The sequence below is a fragment of the Thunnus thynnus genome, chromosome 2 (genome assembly GCF_963924715.1).
Source record: "Thunnus thynnus chromosome 2, fThuThy2.1, whole genome shotgun sequence".
In the NCBI taxonomy this organism is placed as follows: Eukaryota; Metazoa; Chordata; class Actinopteri; order Scombriformes; family Scombridae; genus Thunnus; species Thunnus thynnus.
The window spans coordinates 16,813,966-16,834,182 of record NC_089518.1 but is presented as its reverse complement, the minus strand read 5'-3'; the positions used below and the strand labels follow the sequence as shown (position 1 = coordinate 16,834,182).

The 20,217-nt window shown below is 44.3% G+C and overlaps 2 protein-coding genes across 2 annotated transcripts in view; one reads left to right on the top strand and one right to left on the bottom strand.

Annotated features, from left to right (window-relative positions):
* Positions 1-1,723: 1,723 nt before the first annotated feature.
* Positions 1,724-11,023, top strand: disp3 (dispatched RND transporter family member 3). The gene is made up of 20 exons (XM_067606814.1): positions 1,724-3,657; positions 3,745-3,964; positions 4,111-4,247; positions 4,383-4,517; positions 5,227-5,387; positions 5,564-5,703; positions 5,823-5,914; positions 6,040-6,204; positions 6,560-6,721; positions 6,807-6,953; positions 7,035-7,171; positions 7,290-7,459; positions 7,548-7,678; positions 7,949-8,121; positions 8,219-8,345; positions 8,875-9,020; positions 9,131-9,290; positions 9,427-9,540; positions 9,682-9,854; positions 9,992-11,023. Exons 1-20 carry the CDS (start codon positions 2,676-2,678, stop codon positions 10,346-10,348), a joined length of 4,029 nt encoding a protein of 1,342 aa, XP_067462915.1. The 5' UTR covers positions 1,724-2,675; the 3' UTR covers positions 10,349-11,023.
* Positions 11,024-11,870: 847 nt separating this feature from the next.
* Positions 11,871-20,217, bottom strand: part of bmp1a (bone morphogenetic protein 1a) — a 32,168-nt gene continuing 23,821 nt past the window's right edge. The window contains exons 14-20 of the mRNA XM_067606827.1: positions 19,696-19,856; positions 18,179-18,359; positions 17,931-18,056; positions 17,645-17,772; positions 16,906-17,119; positions 16,305-16,555; positions 11,871-14,600 (exon numbers count right to left, since the gene is read on the bottom strand). Of these exons, the coding sequence (XP_067462928.1) occupies positions 14,466-14,600; positions 16,305-16,555; positions 16,906-17,119; positions 17,645-17,772; positions 17,931-18,056; positions 18,179-18,359; positions 19,696-19,856 (1,196 nt within the window). The 3' untranslated portion in view covers positions 11,871-14,465. The remainder of the gene's footprint in view (positions 14,601-16,304; positions 16,556-16,905; positions 17,120-17,644; positions 17,773-17,930; positions 18,057-18,178; positions 18,360-19,695; positions 19,857-20,217) is intronic.

Below are 20,217 nucleotides of genomic sequence, written 5' to 3'. Positions count from 1 at the left end.
CTGCAGGCCCCCGCAGGAAGCACTTCACCAGTGGATGGCTCCTGGCTGTGAAGTGGTCCAAACTGTCGTGGCCCACCGTAATTGCTGCTGCAAACACCCCAAAGTGGATGCCGCATGACCACTATCGTATAGGCCCTGCAGGAAATCTAGGATACCCTGTTGGGGGCACGAACATGGATTGAGGGCCCTGGCCTCACACCAGTCCACAAACACCTACCAATGTGTTGTGTAAGCCCTAGAGGTGGACTGAGCATGTGCATTTTGAATTGTAGCGACCACCCTGGCCAAGAGACTCAAGCTGCTCAGTCTCATCCTCTCAACCTCCCAACCATGAGGTGTCAGCCCAGAATTCAAAGCAAGAGGATAAATCCCCCTGCCTGACACAGAGCTGTGGGCAGATCTGATACTGGCCGTGGACTTGCCACCGCCAGTCAGACCAGGTCTGGGAACCACCTGGCACCCAGCCTCTGTGGTGCAATGACTATTCTGGACATGTGCTGCGTCCAAACCCTGTGGAGCAGCTGCAGGGGCGGAAAGGCATACAGCCGGCCCTGGGGGCCAAACTGGGTGGGCTAACGCGTCAGGCTCCAACGGGGGGAAGGGGGAGGGGACATCGGTTGCTCTCAGGGAGAATCAAAGGGAGCACTGGGTGTTCTCCTTGCTCGCAAACAGGTTGGCCACTGGTCGTTCACAGCATTGCCAGACCTTTGCGCCTATGTCCAGAGAGAGGCTCCACTCCTCAAGTGGGCCACCCCTGGACATCCTGTCTGCTCCCACGTTGAGGGATCCTGGAATATGACAGGCCTTAAGGGAGCAGAGGTGGTGATCCACCCGGGGCAGGATGGACATCGTCATCCTGTGCAGGGCCGAGGATCTGATGCCCCCTTGTCTGTTCAAGTAGGCCACCACTGTGGCCTACTTGAACAGACATGTGCTTCCCACTCAGCAGTGAGGGGAAGTGGTGCATCACCTTCTGCACTGCTCCAGCAGGTTGATGTGGCAGGGGGAACTCAACCATGTGTCTCCCACGCTGGCCTGGCAGAGGGTCCTGCTCCGACCAGCCAGGTAGGCATCCTCGAAGATTTGGATCTAATGAGGGATGCACCCCAGCAGCACCCCTACGGGAAGACAGCCAGGTTAGTCCCAAAAAAATCCCTTTCTCAGGCTGTGGGCTAGTTCACCTGGAACACTGCCTTAGTGTTTTGGTCACGATCCTTCCCTTGAGCTGCAATGCTAGTTGGGATAGACTGCACATGGCTCTCACTTCCAACTTCACATGTAAACCTGGAAGTGGCTGTCATGGCAGCAGCTAACAGTGCTAATCATGGGTTCTGGAGGGGTTAGCCAGAGCTGAGAGCACAACCGAGAGAGAGAGAGAGACAGCATGGCGGTGGTCGAGGAAGGAGAAGGAGCAAGGTGAAGGAGTGGCGGTAGAGAGAACAAAGCCTGTGAATGAGAGAAATAAGACATAATTTCCTGATTGTTTCATGGCAGTTACATTCTAAAGCACAAATAAATAACCACCATCAAACACTTAACAAATGATTTACTGTGGAAACAGACGCTCTTAGTTTTATTTTTCTCCTTTTCATTCATTCATTACCACTACTCCACTACAGGGAGTGACAATTCTCTCTAACCAGTCAGTGATCTGCAGTGTTTTGACATCATTTAGTATCAGCTCAGCTCACTTGGAACCTCGACAGAGGTGATACCAAAAAAAGTATCAGGTACCGGGTACTGTCCACAATTTTTGCCCAGTGGAAAACCAAAAATGGCAAGTCGAGCCGTACTATGCAGTGGAAAAGCAGTGCTTTCTAACTCAAGGAGTGTTATCATTTTTACAAATACTGATTAAATAGTATAATTTGTAAAAAAAAAAATTATGATAGATTTTTCACTTCAGCTACAGAGCTGAGCATGGCTATCTTTTACACATAATCAAGATTCACTGTCTTACCTGGCTGACCTTAAAGCACTGTTCTAAAGAGAAAAGATAAATTGCTGCAGTTAGCGGGCTCACTGCCACTTGAATGCAAACTGTCTGCAGTATCTTGTGTGTAGAGGAATGTGAAAAAAGTGGCACCTATTGACACTATTAGTCAAAGGCTGCCCATCACAGAAGATAAACCTTCTCTTTTTCCAGAACTCTGTCTAATATCCCACTCGCTCTTCTTGTCAGTAATTAGACAAGTGAGATTATTTAATTTGCTGCATAGCAGACAAAGCCACGTCGGCTGCTGATATGTAGGAAGCCACCAGCAGACTCTCCCTGGGTGATAATGGTTTGCTCACGCTGACAGAGAAGAATTAAATCACAGCTTTTAGCCTGTCTCACCCCCGAGCTCTTGTGATCAGCATTTTAAAGCAGAACCATTTTCTCCTATAAGCCCTTGAGGAAGAAAAAGGTCTTCCCTCCTCAATTTCCTCCACGACTCCTGTGAGCTGCCAATGGATGCCCTTTCGTCGACAGCTGTGTGAGGACAGACTTAATTCTCACATCCTTGCTTGCTGACTGCAAATTTGGAAGTTAGCTTGTCCTTCATCTTGTCAGATATGTCAACTGCTGGTAGTTCAAACATCTATTTTGTGGTTCACCCGCCGGAGGAAAGAACGGGTGCTGCAATAAGTGAGTGACGATCAAGTGCTGTTATGTTTCCCTGACAGGTGCCAGCATGGATGTGGAGGATGAACCGCTGCTGTTTCAGACAAGCTGGGGAGGGGAGGAAGAGGAGGAGGAGGAAGTGGATGGAGTGGCGCACACACTAGGAAGGAGCTATTTATCTGGGGACAATGGGGTGTGTGGGGTGTGGAAGGCAATAGGGTGGGTGTACACACAACCCTGTGTCAGTGGAGTGGTTCTAGGGGTAGTTGTCCTGCTACCTTGCGCCCTGTTTGCCTACATGCTCCTCTACTGCCCTCCGCTGGACATAGACCTCTCCTACAGTGCCTTTGAGGTGCATAGTCACTTCTCTGCCGAGCGCTTTGACGCCCTCACCATTGCTGTAAAAACTCAGCTGGGGTCCTGGGACAGACGTAGGCGAGACTTAGATAACAGTGAGTCTGAGGCCTTGCAGGGGCTTCTGCTTGAGAGGCTGGGTGGACAGGGAGTATTCAACAGGACAGGTAATGAGGAAATGAGGTCCTCCACTCCTCAAAACAACCCTCTCCGAACAGGAGATGATCATAAGAGGGAAGGTGCAGGTAGCAGAGATAAAAGGACAGCACCTGATTTGGGTCAGGAGGAAATAGTGAAGTACAAGAACACAGATCACAGAACAAAGGAGGAAGAGGAGGGATTACGGGATAAAAATTCCACTTTGTCGCTCATTAGGAGGCGCAGGTTTTCTCCTAACTACTACTTGCAGAGCCAGGCTCTGTGGAGGATTGAGCTGGTGTTTGTAGCTCAAGGGGAGGGTGATCGCAACATCTTCACCCCAGAACGTCTGCAGACCGTCCATCATGTGGAGCATCTGCTCATGCAGCACCCGCAGTTTCATCAGTTCTGCTGGAAGCCTCTGGAGGTGTTGAGGGATCTGCCACTGGGACCATCCTACTGCTCCCCACCCAGCTCACTCCTGTCTTACCTGTACCCCAGTGAGCGAGGGGGGAAAATCTACTATGATGGCATGGGCCCAGACCTGGCTGATATTCAAGGTGAGAAAACCAGCAGTTTTTGTAAAAGGACTACTTGTAAGAGTTCACCTCACAGTGCTGATTTGACTTGTATGTATTCCCTTGTAGGTTCTCTGAGTCTCGCCATCACCCACCCACAGTTCTACTGGTACGTGGATGAGAGTCTGTCCCCTGAGCATCTCTCCTCCTCTCTCTTACGCAGCGAGATCCATTTTGGAGCTCCTCTACCATCCTACTACTCCTTGCAGGACCGAGCTAATGAGCAGAGAACTCACTTCAAAAATTTTGTGGTTCAGTACGCTGATATCCTGGCCAAACAATCTACCAGGTTTGGAAAATTTCTGTTCTGTATAATTAATGCAATATTGTCTAGTATTTTTCCTTTCAGGTGTTTATTTTGCTGCCTTATTGTGACATTCTTAGAGCAGAGAGTTGGAATTTAACGTTATTGGACATCCACCTCCTTTGTCTCAGCCAGGTGAAGGTGCTTTATGGGGGAACAGAGCTGTTTGATGATGAGGTGAGACACACCTTCCACAATGATATGATGCTGGCTGTCATCAGCGGAGTCTGTATTACTGTACTGGTCTATGTCCTGACCTCCTTCTCTGGTACAGTATGACCTATTCTTTTGGATTATTTCAAATTTAAATATCCAAATTCATTCTTGGGCTGTCAAAGTCAGTTTTAGAGTAACCTCTATGCATGTGTATATAACCCCTGGGTGTTTTCTCATCTCTTTGTAGTGTTTTTGACTTTCTTCGGCCTGGTTAGCATTGGACTGAGTTGCTTGATGGCTCTTTTCTTATACCATGTTGTCTTTGGAGTGAGGTACCTGGGCATTCTCAATGGAGTGGCGGCATTTGTTATTATTGGTATTGGTAAGGGAAATAACTACATCAATTTTTTAAATTGAGGGAATAGTTCTACATTTTGGAAAATATGCTCATTCGCTCTCTTGCCCAGAAATGAGAAGATTGGTATCACTTGCACGTCTCTGTTAAATATGAAACTACAAGGATTTAGTTTAGCTTAGCATAAAGACTGAAAACAGGGGGAAACAGCTAGCCCGACTCTGTCCAAAGGTAACAAAATCTGCCTAACATTATCTCCAAAGCTCACTAATTAACACAATGTATCTTGTCTGTCTAATGCGTACAAAAACGGAAGTATAAACCGTCAATTTTAGACATGTCAGACATTTTACAGGGCGTTATGTGCGGGGTGCAGTGACTTACTGGAGTCTTGACGTTACCATTAGGCAACCAGTGGAGACTCCAGTAAGTTACTGTGCCCGGCCAAGAAATAGTCACATAATACTTGTAAAACTACATCTGATGTAGTTTTACAAGTAAGCTAACTATTTAGCTAGTTAGCTTCATATTTAGCATACAGACAAGAGATTGCCCCTAGTTACGACCTGTAATTTAGTGGTATCAATCTTCTCATTAACTCTTGGCAAGAAAGCAAATGGGTGTAAAGTATTTCCCATAATGTCAAACTATTCCTCTAAAAAAACAACTTTTACAGTACACTTATCATAATATGTTATAAGGCAGCTCTTTAATTTTCTTTCTCACCGGTGCTCAGGGGTGGATGATGTATTTGTGTTCATCAGCATCTTCAGACAGGCCTCTCATCTGCTTCAGCCACAGCAGCGTATGATCTACACAATTAAAACAGCTGGCCGAGCCACTTTCCTCACCTCCTTCACTACAGCGGCTGCCTACGCTGCCAACACTTTCTCTCAGGTAATCATAGAAATGAAATCCGACTGTTAAAAGGGTCTGAACGTTAAGTAAAAATGACTCCCCCTTCTATGGATGAATAGAAGTGCCTCTCTCAGCAGACAGCCATTTTCACACGATAAGCACAAATTGAATGTTTCAAGGTCCTTTACACTGTGCTTCATTTAACTGACACTTAGATCCCAGCTGTGCATGACTTCGGCCTATTCATGGCCCTCATTGTAAGCTGCTGCTGGCTTTACGTGTCCGCCCTGATGCCAGCCGCCCTGTGTATCTGGACTCAGTGTGTGGAGCCGCGCAAATATGCCTGGTTGAATTGGTGAGGCATTATTTCCTTACTCCTCTGTGAGATGTTATTTGTGCATGCTGTGCGACACCACAGGCGAGAGGTAATCCCTTCAGCTGTATCTCTCCTTAAACTGCCTCCTCCCTCTAAAGTTGGAAGTTGTTTTCGGGCCTGTCAGTGAGCCACGGCCCTTTGTCAGATGAGGATGATGATGTGGCGCTTCTGTCAGTGGAGATGGAGCCAGGTGAGATTATTATCTCTCTTGCATTGACTGAATGATGGGGGGAGAATGGGAAAAGGGAATGAGTCCAGGCTGTAAAATGCTTCTGTCCAGACACCCACTAAGCTCCTCTCTTTGTCTCGAGCTAGGCTCCTGTGACACAGACGGCGATGCAGCCATTCTGTCCCTGTCAGTGGAGACACCTCTGTCCCCTTCAGGGCAGCAGCATGTGGGTGTGGTGAGCACAAATCTTCAGTGGGCCCTGAAGCATTTAGTAGCAGAGCCAGCTGTGGAGAGAAGAAAAGCTGTCCTTGGTAAGATTTGATATAAACTCTGAAAGCTCAGTAGGATTTTGACACTGCTAAGCTCAATTACACCTAAAAAAAGATTGGGGTGAAGTTTCTATAATTTGGTTTTCTCAGATATCATGTGCCAAACTCTTCATCTATGATTTAGACACGAGGGTAACCTCAAGATCAAATAAGAAGTATTGAAGAAATACTGTAATTTCTGTCCTTCCTGAGGGGATGCAGTCTGTCAAAAAAAGAAGAGCAGGCACCCCTCATGTAGTATTCATTCACCCTCTTGAGGAGTGACTGTAATTGATCTGTCCCTCAGCTGCTCTGTCTACTCCATCATTCTTTGTCATTGTTTATCATGCCGGCCCAGGTGTCTTCCTCCTGGTTCTGCTGTTATCTGCCGGATGCTGCTGTCTCTTGAGGCCAGCCACTCATGCCCCCTTACTTTTCCGCCGGGACACAAACCTCCAGACTCTGCTGGCTCTGAGGAGCAACCTCAGCGGTCAAGGCATCTCCTGCCCCATGTGCTCAGGTGAGACTGCGTCAGTGACAGACAGACACTCACCACTTAACCGCAGCCCAAAACAAAGACCTGAAATGCATGTCATGTCCTGCAGGTGTGTTCATGGAGAAGCCCCACCCTTTGAACACTCACACTTCCTCATCAGCGTTTAAGTTTTCTACACATCAGCAGACCCCGAGCACCACAACCTCCACTGCTCCTCGGAGCTCAGTAAAACCAAATTCAAGCACCAACCAAACAGGTAAAACACATAAAAAATGCTCATAGTTATTAAAAACCCAATTCTTTATTTTAACTATTCTACATGGTGCTGCTTTTTTAGGCTCTTTGCTTACAGTGTACATATCAAAGTTGGACCTCGGAGTCTCGGCATCCCTTTACCGCTTCTCCACTAATGCCAGCACTGTCTCCCCATGGAAGCTGTGCAGCTCAGAGCAAGAAGAGGTGTCATCATTTCAGGTTAGGGAGCAGAAAAGTCAACTGGATGATTTTTTATAATTAGTTGTAGCGTAATGTCTCCCAACTGTGATATGAGCCACTAAAGCAGCTTAAAACTAATCTTGTTTTATCTGAATAGGCTTATAATCAGCCCCGCAGCAATTACACCACCAGAATGACAGTGTGTGTTTCCCATGTGTACCACCCGTACCCCAGCTGGATGATCACATCCAGCTCATGTGACCCTCGTCACGGCTGGGCGCCAGACTTTTCCTTTTATGTAGCATCATCTCCGCAGCAGCACAGCAGGTGAACACACAAATGCAAAATCATAGCACAAGTTTGCTGGACTGTCATGTTGTTTTAGCGTCATTTCAGCTCTGCGCTCTCCTCTTAGGAGACTGTACTTCGCCCAGCGCCGACTCAGACCTCATCCCAGCCGAGTGTGTGTCAGCCCGCCTGGTTGTGGCATCAGTTCTGGGCCTGATGGTCCCAGGCAGGGAACCTTTTACACTCCTCTTCCCAGTGGTGAGTGTCAGAAAGCACCATTAAAGACTGTTAGGAAAACTTTTTTAGTGCTGCATGTGTCACATTGCTAAAATGTTTGTTTTTATTTCACTTATTCTCTCTTGTGTTGCTCTCATCAAAATGCAGTGAGGTTTCACTTTTTGTTGCACTCTCTGAGGCTTCTGTAAGATTTTTCCACAGTGTTCCAGTCATACAAATATTTTCACACTGTATAAATAAATTAAGTTGTGATATTTTTCTCTGCTTCTATTTTCAAAAATCCATCCTCAGCTGCCAAAGTGAAATCATCCAAAACATTTGGCTTCAACCCATGCAGTGGCGATGTGTGTGGCCACCCAGCAGTGCGTCCTCTGGTCGACACCGGGGCGATGGTTTTTGTCGTGTTTGGGATCTTGGGAGTCAACCGAACTGAGAACAAGGACAACCACGTTATTGGAGATATGGTGAGGGTCATGCATGTATCCTTAGCAACCGACAGAAAGAACGCAAGATTTTTAAGTCATTTTCTCATGTGGTTGACATGTTTAAATCTCTCCTAAGGGCAACATCATATTGGATCCAGACTTTGATATTTTCCAGGAAATGGGACATCTTTGCAAAATCTGTAAAGCCATTAGTGCAAACAGACAACTTGTGAAGCCAGGAGGAGCGCAGTGCCTGCCTTCAGGTACCACTCAAACAAAATTCAGCATCAAATCATTTATTTTTGCATAATAAAACAATTTAAGCCTTATAGAGCTGAAAGGATTTGTGGATTAATTGATTAGTTGATAAACCAAAAATAAATTGGCAACTATTTTGATAGTTGATTTGATTGTTTTTAAGCAAAAGTGGAAGAGCTGTACTGGTACCAACATCTCAAATGTGATTATTTGCTGGTTTCCTTGTTCCTCTTTAATAGCAAATTGAATATCTTTAAACTTTGGACTGTAGGTCAGACAAAACAAGACATCTGAACATGTTGACTTGAGGTTTGGGAAACTGTGGTTGGCATTTCACAGTTTTCTGACATTTTATGCATAGACCAAACAATCAATGAATCAGGAAAATCACCTGCAGTTAAATAAAGTGCTTTACTACTAAGAGCAGACAACACACCACCAAATCCTGAACAAGGAGAAGCTCAAACAATACGTACAACTCTATTAAAACAATCATATGTAGAGGATTAAATTGATTTCCTCTGTTCCTCTCAGGTAATAAACTATCATCTATTCTGCCTCTGCTCCATCCTGAGTGTCACTCTCTCCCTGAACCCAACCTGCTCCCGGGCCAGCTCTCTCATGGAGCAGTGGGAATGCATGGAGGAAAGGTCCGCTGGCTGTCTATGGCCTTTGAATCTGTAAGTCACTTCATCCCTCAGCTTTTCATGTTCCCGCATCAAAGAGCAGCACATTTCAGTCACTTTCACTTTATAAGATCCCTAATTCTCTGTCTCTCTCCTCTCCTAAGACTACATACAAGGGCAAATCCTCCTTTCAGACCTACTCCGACTTCCTTCAGTGGGAGACATTCATCCAGGAGCAACTCGCCACCCTCCCACAGTCTTCAGCTCTGCAACGAGGTTTCCAGACCTGCGAGCACTGGAAGCAGATCTTCATGGAAATCATAGGCGAGTGAGAGGTGGCATGCACGTTTGCATGACATGTGGATTTTTCTGCAAACTGAAGAGGGATTAAAATGGCAAGAGTAAGTGAGAGCAGCCGTGTGTTAAAAATCAGGTAAAATACTCTCAGTTATGTTTGTAGGTGTGGAGAGTGCCCTCTGGAGTCTGCTGCTGTCTCTGGCCATCTGTGTGGCAGCTGTGTCTGTGTTTACTGCACATCCTCTTCTGCTGCTGCCAGTGCTCATAACTATTCTAGGTAAGAAGTTAAATTGTATATTCAGGTTTGGAAGTCTTGAGTCGATGCATTCAGAAGCTACACAATGACTTTTAAGATGAAATATTCAGGTCCGCTTTGGGATCGTGGATGTAATCATGAGTTTTTCTGGCTTTTATTCAGGAGTGATCTGTCTGGTGGTGGCGCTCATGTATTGGCTGGGCTGGGAGATGGGAGCGGTGGAGGCAATTTCTCTTTCTATTCTGGTGGGATCTTCAGTGGATTACTGTCTGCACCTGGTGGAGGGATACCTGCTGGCTGGGGAAAGCATGCCCTCTACACCTGGGCGCAGCTCGGTATGGGAGTGTAAATTCAGCAACACTTTTTAAACACACCCTAAAACAGCCAGTGACTAAGATTTTGACTAAGTGGCCCTGAGGGCTTGTGAATAAAGAGGAGCGGCCCGTCCCATTAATCTATGTTTTGTTCACAGGAGCCTCCGGCCGAGAGGCAGAGGCGGACTCTGGAGGCAGTGAACCATGTGGGCGTTGCCATAGTGTCCAGCGCTGTCACCACGGTGATCTCCACAGTCCCACTCTTCTTCTGTGTCATTGTGCCTTTCGCCAAGTTTGGCCAGATCGTGGCCATCAACACTGCCGTCTCCATTTTGTTTACCCTGACCGTGACTGTGGCCATGCTGGCGTGCATGGCCCCCACCAGCTTCAGCAGACCCCCCGGAGCCGTGCTGAAGGCCAGCCTGGCTGTGATGGCAGCTGTGGCTGTGGGAGCGGCTCTGTGCTGGGTGGGGGGAAAGCTGGGAGCGTTGGCCTGGCAGTCGATCAGCACGTAAAAACACAGCAGCTGTCAGTCAACTCACACTGATGTCAGGCAGAGGATTTCCTCTGCACGCAAAACTATGAGGCACCAATTGTAAGCACTGTATTTTTCTTCATGTTCAGGGGGAACGTCAGATCAATAAATTGATCTTGTACTTTACAGCACAAAGATGTCAGAATCAACTCCATAATTAGAGGCTGTTGCCCTCATTCATCACAAATCACATTTTTTCCACTTGTATTCATTAGTGGATTGTAAAGTATTTAAAAAAAAATCCTCACCCACTGGGTACCTCTTCTTAAATATAGTGTAAATTACTTTATGACTCATAAAAGTGGGTTGACCTGACTCAGTTGAGGTGTGTTTTTGATCACCTTCAGCCAGAGGTGGTGATGACATGCATTGAGTAATCATTGGGAAACACTGGCTGAGTCACAAGTTTCATGAGTGTAAGTTATCGAGTAGCTAAGAGCCACTGACTGTTCTGTGACCTGCTGATGTGAACACTGGCAGAGTGTCGCGCTCTTACGTCCATTACTGACTCACATGACTCATTTATTAGCTTGTGAAACATCATGACGTTTGTTTCTTTTTCATGTTTCTTAACTGAATGTGATTTTTGAGCCACATCTGTAAGGTTATGATGTCATTTTGTGGCTGGATTAAAAGTTGTACAACTGAAATTTAATACTGTGCAGTTTTGTTAAACGTAACGTGTGATGTAAACATCTCGGTATGCTGCTCGGACACTTTCTCAGCTGAACTTTTGATGCTGCCAACACACACTTGCTCTGAAATGTTGTGTATGCCAGTACTCACCACAAGTTATCATCCTCTTTTCTGACCCTATCACATGTTTATATCAGATCTCAAACTGCTTCAAGGTCTCTATTTTTGTCATCATCAGCAATTAATAAGAGACCTCTTGCCAGCTCCTCAGGTGTACCCTCTACATGCCCTCCACTGCACTTGAAAACACTCACTGTAACCCACTCTGCTCCCTCCTCTGCTCTCACACAATTTAGAGCACCACTCAACCAGCCATCGACGCCAGCTCCGGTCTGCCCCGCAGAGAAGGTGAGGGCCATTTGTCAAACCACATAACACAATAACAGTTAGGGAGAGGGACTGACTCAATTGCTGCCAGAGCAGTACATTTTTGTCTCGTGTGTGTGTTACTTGTGGATGTCAAATAAATCAGGTGCAGAAAAGCCTCGGGTCTTTTCTTGTGGAAGCTCAGCACTGGTTTTCTTCTGCATTGTTATGTAACAGAGCAACGGAGCAGGATGAAGACCTGTCACCGTTTGCTTACAGTCACATAATTACTGAGACGGTAGACGGCGTTACACTTCTCCAGTTCCTGACGTTAATTATTCATATGAAATGGCTCATGATTTAATGTTGAATTGCAGCACATCAATGTTTCATGCCGGTGTAAGGAGGTTGTCTATAAAGTGGCGTTCCTGCTCATCTTGACAGCAACAAAAGCAGAAGGATGTAAACAAATATTTTGAGTAAAATCAGAAAGATGAAAATGAAGCAGGAGTACTAAATTTATTACATGTTGCCAATTGTTAGTACATTTCCATTGTCAGTGCCCAAACTTTTATAGTTAAATGTCAGTGGTGCATTCACATTTTTTATGTAAAGATGTTTTTTTACAGTATCACTTTTGTTAAGTTGACAAGTTAAGTTGTTAAGTTCTCGTGAAAATAAAAAGTATGTGCAGCTGGTACATACAGAAATAGGATCTGAAATATAGCAGGGCAAGTGTATTATGTTAAAGCACTTTGCGTATAAAGGTTTTTATTCATGTTAATCTCCCCACACCTAAATATATGGGTGGGTTTACTTTCTTTACTCTTTACAGTATATTAAATGAGAAAAGATTTCAATTACAAGAAGGTTAGTGTAGTACAGGTACACCAGATTAATAAATATCCAAAATATGCTGAACAATCTAAATCTACTTAGATGAGTGATCACATTTTCTTGATAAACGTGTATGTGCACAGTAGTTTAGTATGTGAAATTCAATAATCGAATGCAAAAATAAATTTATATAAAAAGCTAATGTATCTGAACCTTTTATGAATCTTTATTATTTATTCATGAATGTGAAATATGCCCTGATCCTTGTTATGTGTTTACCCAAACTGTGTATCAGCCAGACTGCAGTTCGTTCCATCTGCATGTATTTTGCAGTACTTGTGGGGTTAAGTAGACTGAGGGCCCCAATTTACCTTCGTGCCAGTCTGGCAGTTTTTCTGTGCAACCGCACTGCTCTGCTCCTCGTTTTTTATGTAAAAGCACAAGAGAACAGTAATGGAATAATTATTGAGGGAGAGCAGGGTTACATGTGGGGGAATGAATATTTAGCAAGGTGGAAATGGAAATGTTTTCCCAGTCTGAAATGACAAGATCCATCTATAAATAGTGAATCAAAGATGAGATGAATAAGTGATATTTCTATTTGTTTTTGTGTGTGTGTGTGTGTCACAAAATTCTTCTGAAACTTATTTCAAGCACAGACCAATGTGCCGTTTAAGTCCTCTGTCCCGTATTATTCCTCTTATTCACTTGTACTGAGTTTGTACCAGCAACAAACACAAGGACTCTATAAGGACTAAAGCTTTGTAAATTAAACTCACTCAATGCACTGCCAGGACTGGCCTAACTAATGTGACACCAAAACAGGTTTTCTATCAGTGAATATTGTGAAAAAAGGTCAGACATCAAACATGTAGCAGACATCTGCAAATTCACACAACAACATACTGCTGAGTGAGAAATAAATGGAGAAAAGGAATGAGTGAGCAACATAGTATATTCAACATAGACCAATGGCTATACATTAGAAGGCAATTATAGGGCGAAGTTCAACAGTACCTTTCCACCTTTACATTATATATGTAATTACTATGACAATAAATACCCAGGCTCATTTGGTTCTTGAGAAATACTTCATTGTACCAAGAAAAGGCATTTTCTCTAGAGAGAAATTATTTTACATCTGTAAATCAACACGGAAACATAAGTCATATCTTTATTACCCCATGTTACAGGGCACACACAATGTTCAAGTATGCCTGAGGAACTAAATGGAGCAATTAAAAAAAACAATGAAGAATAAGAGAGATAAAATGCATTTAAAAATAAGTGAACTGGCATTGCATTTCACAAAAATTCATAAGCTCATGATTTTGGAACAATTCACTGTAAAGTGCTAACTGGTTCGAACTGAGAAAAGCACATGTTCCCTTTGAAAGATCATACACATTACTTTATACATGGAGGTACAGTAATAGCCAGTCATCAGGCAAGCAATTACCAACCAGAAGACATGGACCACATTTCATTTATTAGTCCTTTAATAAGATAACTGCTTCCTTAATTTCCTTGTTAATGGTAACAACGTGAATCTTGCCACTGGTTGCCAGGACAATGCCAATTACAAATGCTGGTGTTGTCACTGTACAGTTTTCCTTCTTTCCTTGTAATTACATGCAATTGACTGACATACAGTATCAAAATCTCAAGTCAAGTCCTTCTAATCCTTTTACGGATATGAATCCTTGAACAAAAGGGATGAGAGTGTGAAGAGAGGAGAGCAATAATTGAGGAGTGCAGGAGACCCTCCCATACTCCTCCTCCTCTTTCTCTCCTCCCTCTGGATGTGGTGGGCTGGCCCGACAAAAGCAGGGATCTGTCCAGCTGATGCCTGCCTTCCTACAGGTCCTGAGAATCCACTGTTTTCCTTTGTGCCTCTCATTAGGAGGCGCATTAAAAAAAAAAAAAAAAAAAAGAAAGAAACAAAAGAATATCTGGAGGGGACTGGGTCAATAAATTTTCCCCTACTGTCCACCTAAAGCGGACCTTCACCCTCCCACCCCAATCCTAACCATAAAAAGGTAAAAACAAGGTGTACTGCAGAATGGCTTTACTCCTCATTGTCTGTGTGGGGAGCTAGAGCCCCTAGGAGCTGAGGTGCGGTTGGTGGTCTTGCGGCTGTTCTGTCGTGTCTGATTCATCTTGGTGGCCGAAGGTTTCCGAGCGTCAGGCTGGCGCCTCCCCTGGGGGCCCCTCCGTTTGCCCCTTTGCCCCGCACGGCCCCTTCCGGCCCCCGCTGGTCACTTGCGTGAGTGCAGTGTGTCCTGGAACTTGGTGCTGGTGTAGCGGACGTGAAATCCTTTTTTGTTGATTGTATCGTCGGAGCGGAACTTGATCACAATGGAGTCACCGGCTGAGTAGATCTCCTCTGGAGGCTGTCAGGAAGGACAAAACAACAGATTCATTTGTGGCTGCCGCTTTCTGCTTCTTTGACTGCACTTCAATTAAAACTTAAAGACTTCTCACATGCTGAAACTGAGAGCAAATCAGTGACCATGACGAATGGCTTCTGACTACAGAGGACTGCTAGTTCTGAAACAGCCAGGGCCCAAGTAAGGGTACAGGACCAGGACTGGCCCTCTCCAGGTTTTTGTCTGTTTTGCCTCGTGTTTTTAGCTGAATGTCTGCGTTTAATGTCTGTTGCATTGTTTTTGTTTGTTTTTGTTGTTAAGCACTTTATGACGTCTGCTCTTACAAAGGTGCTATATAAATAAACTTATTATTACTATTACTCTGATTCAGGCTTTGGCTGCTCCTGAGATGAGGATAAAATGTACTCTGATTATTAGTGCCAGGTGCAGCACTGGAGAGAGCTCTTTTTTTTCACCAAACAAAGCAATATACTGCATAGTACTTCATATATATTCTACTGTCAGCCAAACTATTTCCAATGAAACAAAAGGAAAATTAACTGCATTATGTAAGCACAGAAAATATGCAACACTTGACTTGGCTGTTTGTCAGAATTGTGGCATCACCTGAATATTAATTCAGAACAGCATACTGAAAAATAATTAGCTGCTGGAGGTGTTCAGGCAGCTACCCTGTGGCTCTGACAAAGACAAGCATGTAACGTTAGAGCAGCCAAAGCTTGTGCAACCTACTGTGAAGCACCAGATTGTTGATTAAAACAGCCATTGAAAGATAAATAATATATTTACAATAGGTAGGGCTGGGCAGTACATCAATATTATATCGATATCGTGATATGAGACTAGATATCGTCGTAGATTTTGGATATCATAATATCGTGATATGGCATAAGTGTTGCCTTTTCCTGATTTTAAAGGCTGCATTACAGTAAACTAACAATAGGCCACAAGTCTTGGTTTATTGGGAAAGAGATTTAAAACACAAGAAGAAAGCAGCCGACAATTTTTTATTGTACACCAAGCAATATGTGGTCTACTATTTGAGAAAAGCCCTTGGGCTAAAAATAAGCCTCCTTGCACTATAATGAGTTTTCACCCTACTTTGGACTCAAGTGTGTCAGTTAGTTTATTTCGACCCGTTTTATAAAAGGAAACTTGATTGAGGAACCGCTCCCCCAGGTACTGCGGGTGTTATGTCCCCTCCAGCAAATGATTCATAGGAACGGGCGTGAGTAAAAGGCCAAAGCTTATTACTGTAGTGCGTAAATGAAATCAAGCTGTTCTCTGACCTGCTGGCCTCATTGTTCCAGACTCCGGCTGCAACACTGGCTGACTAATTCTCAGTTACAACCCAATGCCAGAGATTCTGATAGGGTATCAACACCCAGGGAGTGTCGACTTGTGTCGACCTACCACCGCCCCCACAGCAACACTCCCAAACCCAGAGGAGCACAATAACTTTAACAAAATAATTAAAGCCAGAATATGGACTGGAATCAGGGTAGACTAGCCCCAGGGTAGTTCACAAAGTCACTGTATTAAAAACTGCTGGCAAAAGTTATTCAACAGCAGCGCTAATTCCACAACAATTGTCAGAATACTTCTGCTGTCATACAGCAGCAGAGAAAAATGTGCCGTAACAATCCAGTTGTGTTTGACAAAGAAAAACCATTCAGAGAGCAGTGGCTCTTAGGAAGATGTTCTTACCCCTGAGCCACAGTAACGTCCCAGCCGTGGAGACTTGGTATCAGCTCCATCGAAGAGCTCCATGTAGTCATAGCCACAGTCCGCCTCCTCCTCAATCTCAAAGGTCTGGAAGATGAGCTCCACCCCGTAGCCTTTCTCCGCTGAGATGACCCACTGACAGTCCGAGGCTCCAGGGTAGTTATTGTCCCCGAACTGGGCATGGGAGAACAGGTCCTTGGTCTTGACTTCAGCCTTTAGGCGACCACCACACTCTGCACAGAAAGTTTAGTTGAGTTGGACACTTTGCAGACAGAGGCCAAAGTTGATAAGCTACAAGTACAGCCGAGGTATTTGCTGGTCTCTTGCTAATTTCTCGTTTTACAGTTGCATAGATACAAAGGACTCCAAAACATGTTCTGTAGTTAAATATGAGTCATAATCATTTTCAGACAGGGTGGTGAATAGCAACAAAAACTAAATTCTTCATTTCAAAAACATACATGAAGTTTGACATCTGGGTAACTGACCTGAATTCAACTTGATGTCTCAGAAACATCAATGCTGTGCTATTTTTTGAGCAGGAAAAGACACTGAGTACTGTTTCAATGGCATCTAATCTTACCTGCGGTGTGAGAAGCCTCAAAGCCTTTCTTCTGCACAGAGTTATCAGAGAAAAAGCGAATGAACAGCCTGTTGCCGCTAGACATGATGGGTGGGGGCTTCTTGGTGCCACAGAAGCGACCCAGACTTGGCGCTTTCCCATCTCGTCCATCGTAAATTTCAATGTGGTCATAAGCACACTCCAGGTGAGCCTCCATGTCGATCTCATTAAAGGCCTGGAACCAAACAAGATGGTGAGTGAGTACATTTAAAGAAATGAGTATTCAATCCAATTTTTCTTGAAAGAGATGACTGGAAATGTATGAGATCAAACTTTCAAGTGAGATCAAGCTTTAAGTTTAAGCTTTATCTTGATAGTGTCTCATTTCCAGAAACTTGTCTGCACACAGGCACACTTGAGTTTAAAAGGAAATGTTTGCTGAAATGAGGTCTTCCTTATTTTTTGCATTCTTGCTTGCATAATATGGTTTGATGTTATAAGTTGGATACTGACATAGATACAAATTTTCTTTCAGCAAACACTTAATTTCAAAATAATGTGACATAGTAGACAAAAATGCGGATAATAACAGAAGGGGGAGCCACACATCGTCATTAGGAACTGCAGAACAGTTTCTGACAACAGCACAGTAAACACAGATGTCCCAGAGGGATTAGCAATTCAACTACACACTAGAGCTGCACACAAATACATAATTTACTAGTAAATGACACAGAGAGCAGGAGGAGGTGGCACATACGATTTTGATGCGGTGGCCAGGAGTGGTGGTGAGTGCCCAGGTGCACGCCTTCTTGCTGGGGTATTTATCTGGCCAGTTGGGGCTGGTGATGATGCCGCTCACGCCATTCACAGTGTGATCGCAGCCAGCTGCAAAAAGACATCACTGAATCAGAACAGACCTGCTAAGACTGCACTCAAACTGTTTTTGACACAAGGAAACTGTGTGCTGATTAATCCTAATGGCTGCTCTGATTGCAAATATCTAATCTGTAAATGTGCAAACATAAAAGAGACAGTTGAAATACCTTCTTTGCAGTCATGTTTGTTCTCATGCAGCACAAAGCCACTCCTGCACTGACAGCTGTAGCTTCCAAAGGTGTTGACACACTCATGTTGACAGCCACCGTTCTCCTTAGAGCACTCGTCTTTGTCTGAGGAAGCACAGAGGACACAACCTTGGTGACTGTTCCCTTTGAAGACTGACAGATAGCAGCTCCAAGTGACAGGGTGAAAAGACTTGTGATGGTGTGCACAACACTGCTGGAGGACTCACCTGAGAAGAACTGTGCTTTAAAACCCTTTTTGGACACTGTGTTGTCTGACTTGAATTCAATGCGCATGTTGTTGTACTGAGAGGTAATAGCTTCTGGTTTCTCTGCCCCACAGAACTTCCCATGTAGCCTCGAATCTGCTGAAAGTCCACTTCGCACCTCCACGTAGTCATACTTACAAACCTGAGCAGAGAAACAGAGCATGTGAGGATGCTGCAGCATTTTCTTTTATCTCTCTACTAAAGGAAGGAATCTCTGTATGTCTGTATGTCCTTTGCATATCTCGAGAACCCTTCATCTAGGTGACTCCACTCTTGGCAAGTGTATGGCTGGGGACCCAAGTGAGTGCAGTGTCGAATTTGGTGCAATTTGGACACGCGATACGTTTAATATTAATAAACTTAGAATAAACCAGCAATCAGCGAGCCACTCCACTCTGTGCAGGGGGCAGGGCAGAGCTTCAGGGCTCTGCTGACTGACTCCAGCATGTCAGGGAGAGACCAGAGATGAGTCGTGACACTAGTCAGAGAAAAGTGCTCTAAAAAGAGAAAAGTAAACAGCGAAAACGGAGCTTTTAATCAAGAATGGACACTCTTACCCCATGTCGTGACTACACAGGAGGCGTTCAGGTAAATTGGTGAGCGTAAGTCACCCACGATTTGGAAGATAGACAATGACTGTAGTTACGTGTGTAAAACGGAGCAAATACTTCCACAGGCTGTTCAAAACATGTCATTGTCTCATATGTTACGAGACCGTGGCGATTGTGAAGCATCACTACAGACGAAGCACAAATCTTTTAGGCAAACATAGAGCAGCACATTTAGCAGATCAACAGCAGCAGCAGTGACTGTTGTCTCTACACAGGAGGCGTTCAGGTACATGTTGAGTGTAGGTCACCCGCGTTTTAGAAGCGCTCAGAGCCCCAATACACAATGAATGTAGTTATGTGTGTAAAACAAAGGAAATACTTCCACGGACAGTTAAAAACCAGTTTGTCTCATATGCTCCGAGACCATGGCAATTGTGAAGTGCCACTACAGACAAAGCACAAATCTTTGGAGCAAACATACCCACTCAAATCTGAACTGAAGGCACAGAAAATAGGAACGATCTAAGAGCCCAATATGATTGATCCACTTTATTTTAGGATGCACATTATTTTATTTTTAAATGCAGCCCTTATGTTACCTGAAATGAGAAAAGAACATGCATTCACTAATAGCGTACTTGTTATTTATAACAGCTGTGTATAATAGAATGTTAGTTTCTTTCATGTTGTTGGTGTATATACTCATTCACACTTCACATCAACTGTATTAATTTTTCTGTGTGTTGAGGTAGCAGCCGGAGGCCAAGTGGCACGTTTTGAACAGGCACTGCACTAGTTACTTTTAATTATGAAACACGAGGAGGAGAGGGTTTTACTTGCTATGAGAGTGGAAAAACAGTGAAATGACAGAAAGAAAGCATAGAACAAACCCACCCCGTGCCGATTCATAATAACCCCAGTGCTCACGTCATTGCCCTCAGTCTCGAAGACATCAAAGAGCAGAGTGATACGGTACTGCGTGGGGGCAACCAGCTGCCAGATGCAGTTCTTGTTTGGGGGGTATTCTCTGGGCCAACCTGGACTGGTGATTGACCCATTCAGCTTGGTGATGAAGCCTCCACAGGCAGCTGGACAAAAAACATAACATGGGAAGAGACATATAGATATGTATATATTTATATTTATATGTATATAGATATAGATATAACTTGATAGAAATACAGATGTGTGGATTGAAAATATCCAAATGTTATGTTGCAAACCATACAGTAACACTAATGGTGTGAGACAGAAATGAGAGTCCACTGAAATATCTTTTGTGTGTCCTGCGTAAACCCGATTACTGCCTGACCTGCCTGTGAGGTCTCAGGAAAGCGTTGAATCAGTTATGCAATGCACAACATGTTAGAACAACAGCTGTTACCCCCCCTCACCTGGCTATTCTTAGCTAAAATGAATGTGCAACGTAGATCTGTAGCAACTGCAATA

Bases quoted from the DNA above. Each gene is read 5' to 3' on its own strand.
- disp3 (XM_067606814.1), top strand. From the start codon at position 2,676: ATGGATGTGGAGGATGAACCGCTGCTGTTTCAGACAAGCTGGGGAGGG. The intron at 7,172-7,289 runs GTTAGGGAGCAG...TTATCTGAATAG, and splicing joins AAGAGGTGTCATCATTTCAG to GCTTATAATCAGCCCCGCAG. The intron at 7,679-7,948 runs GTGAGTGTCAGA...ATCCATCCTCAG, and splicing joins TTACACTCCTCTTCCCAGTG to CTGCCAAAGTGAAATCATCC.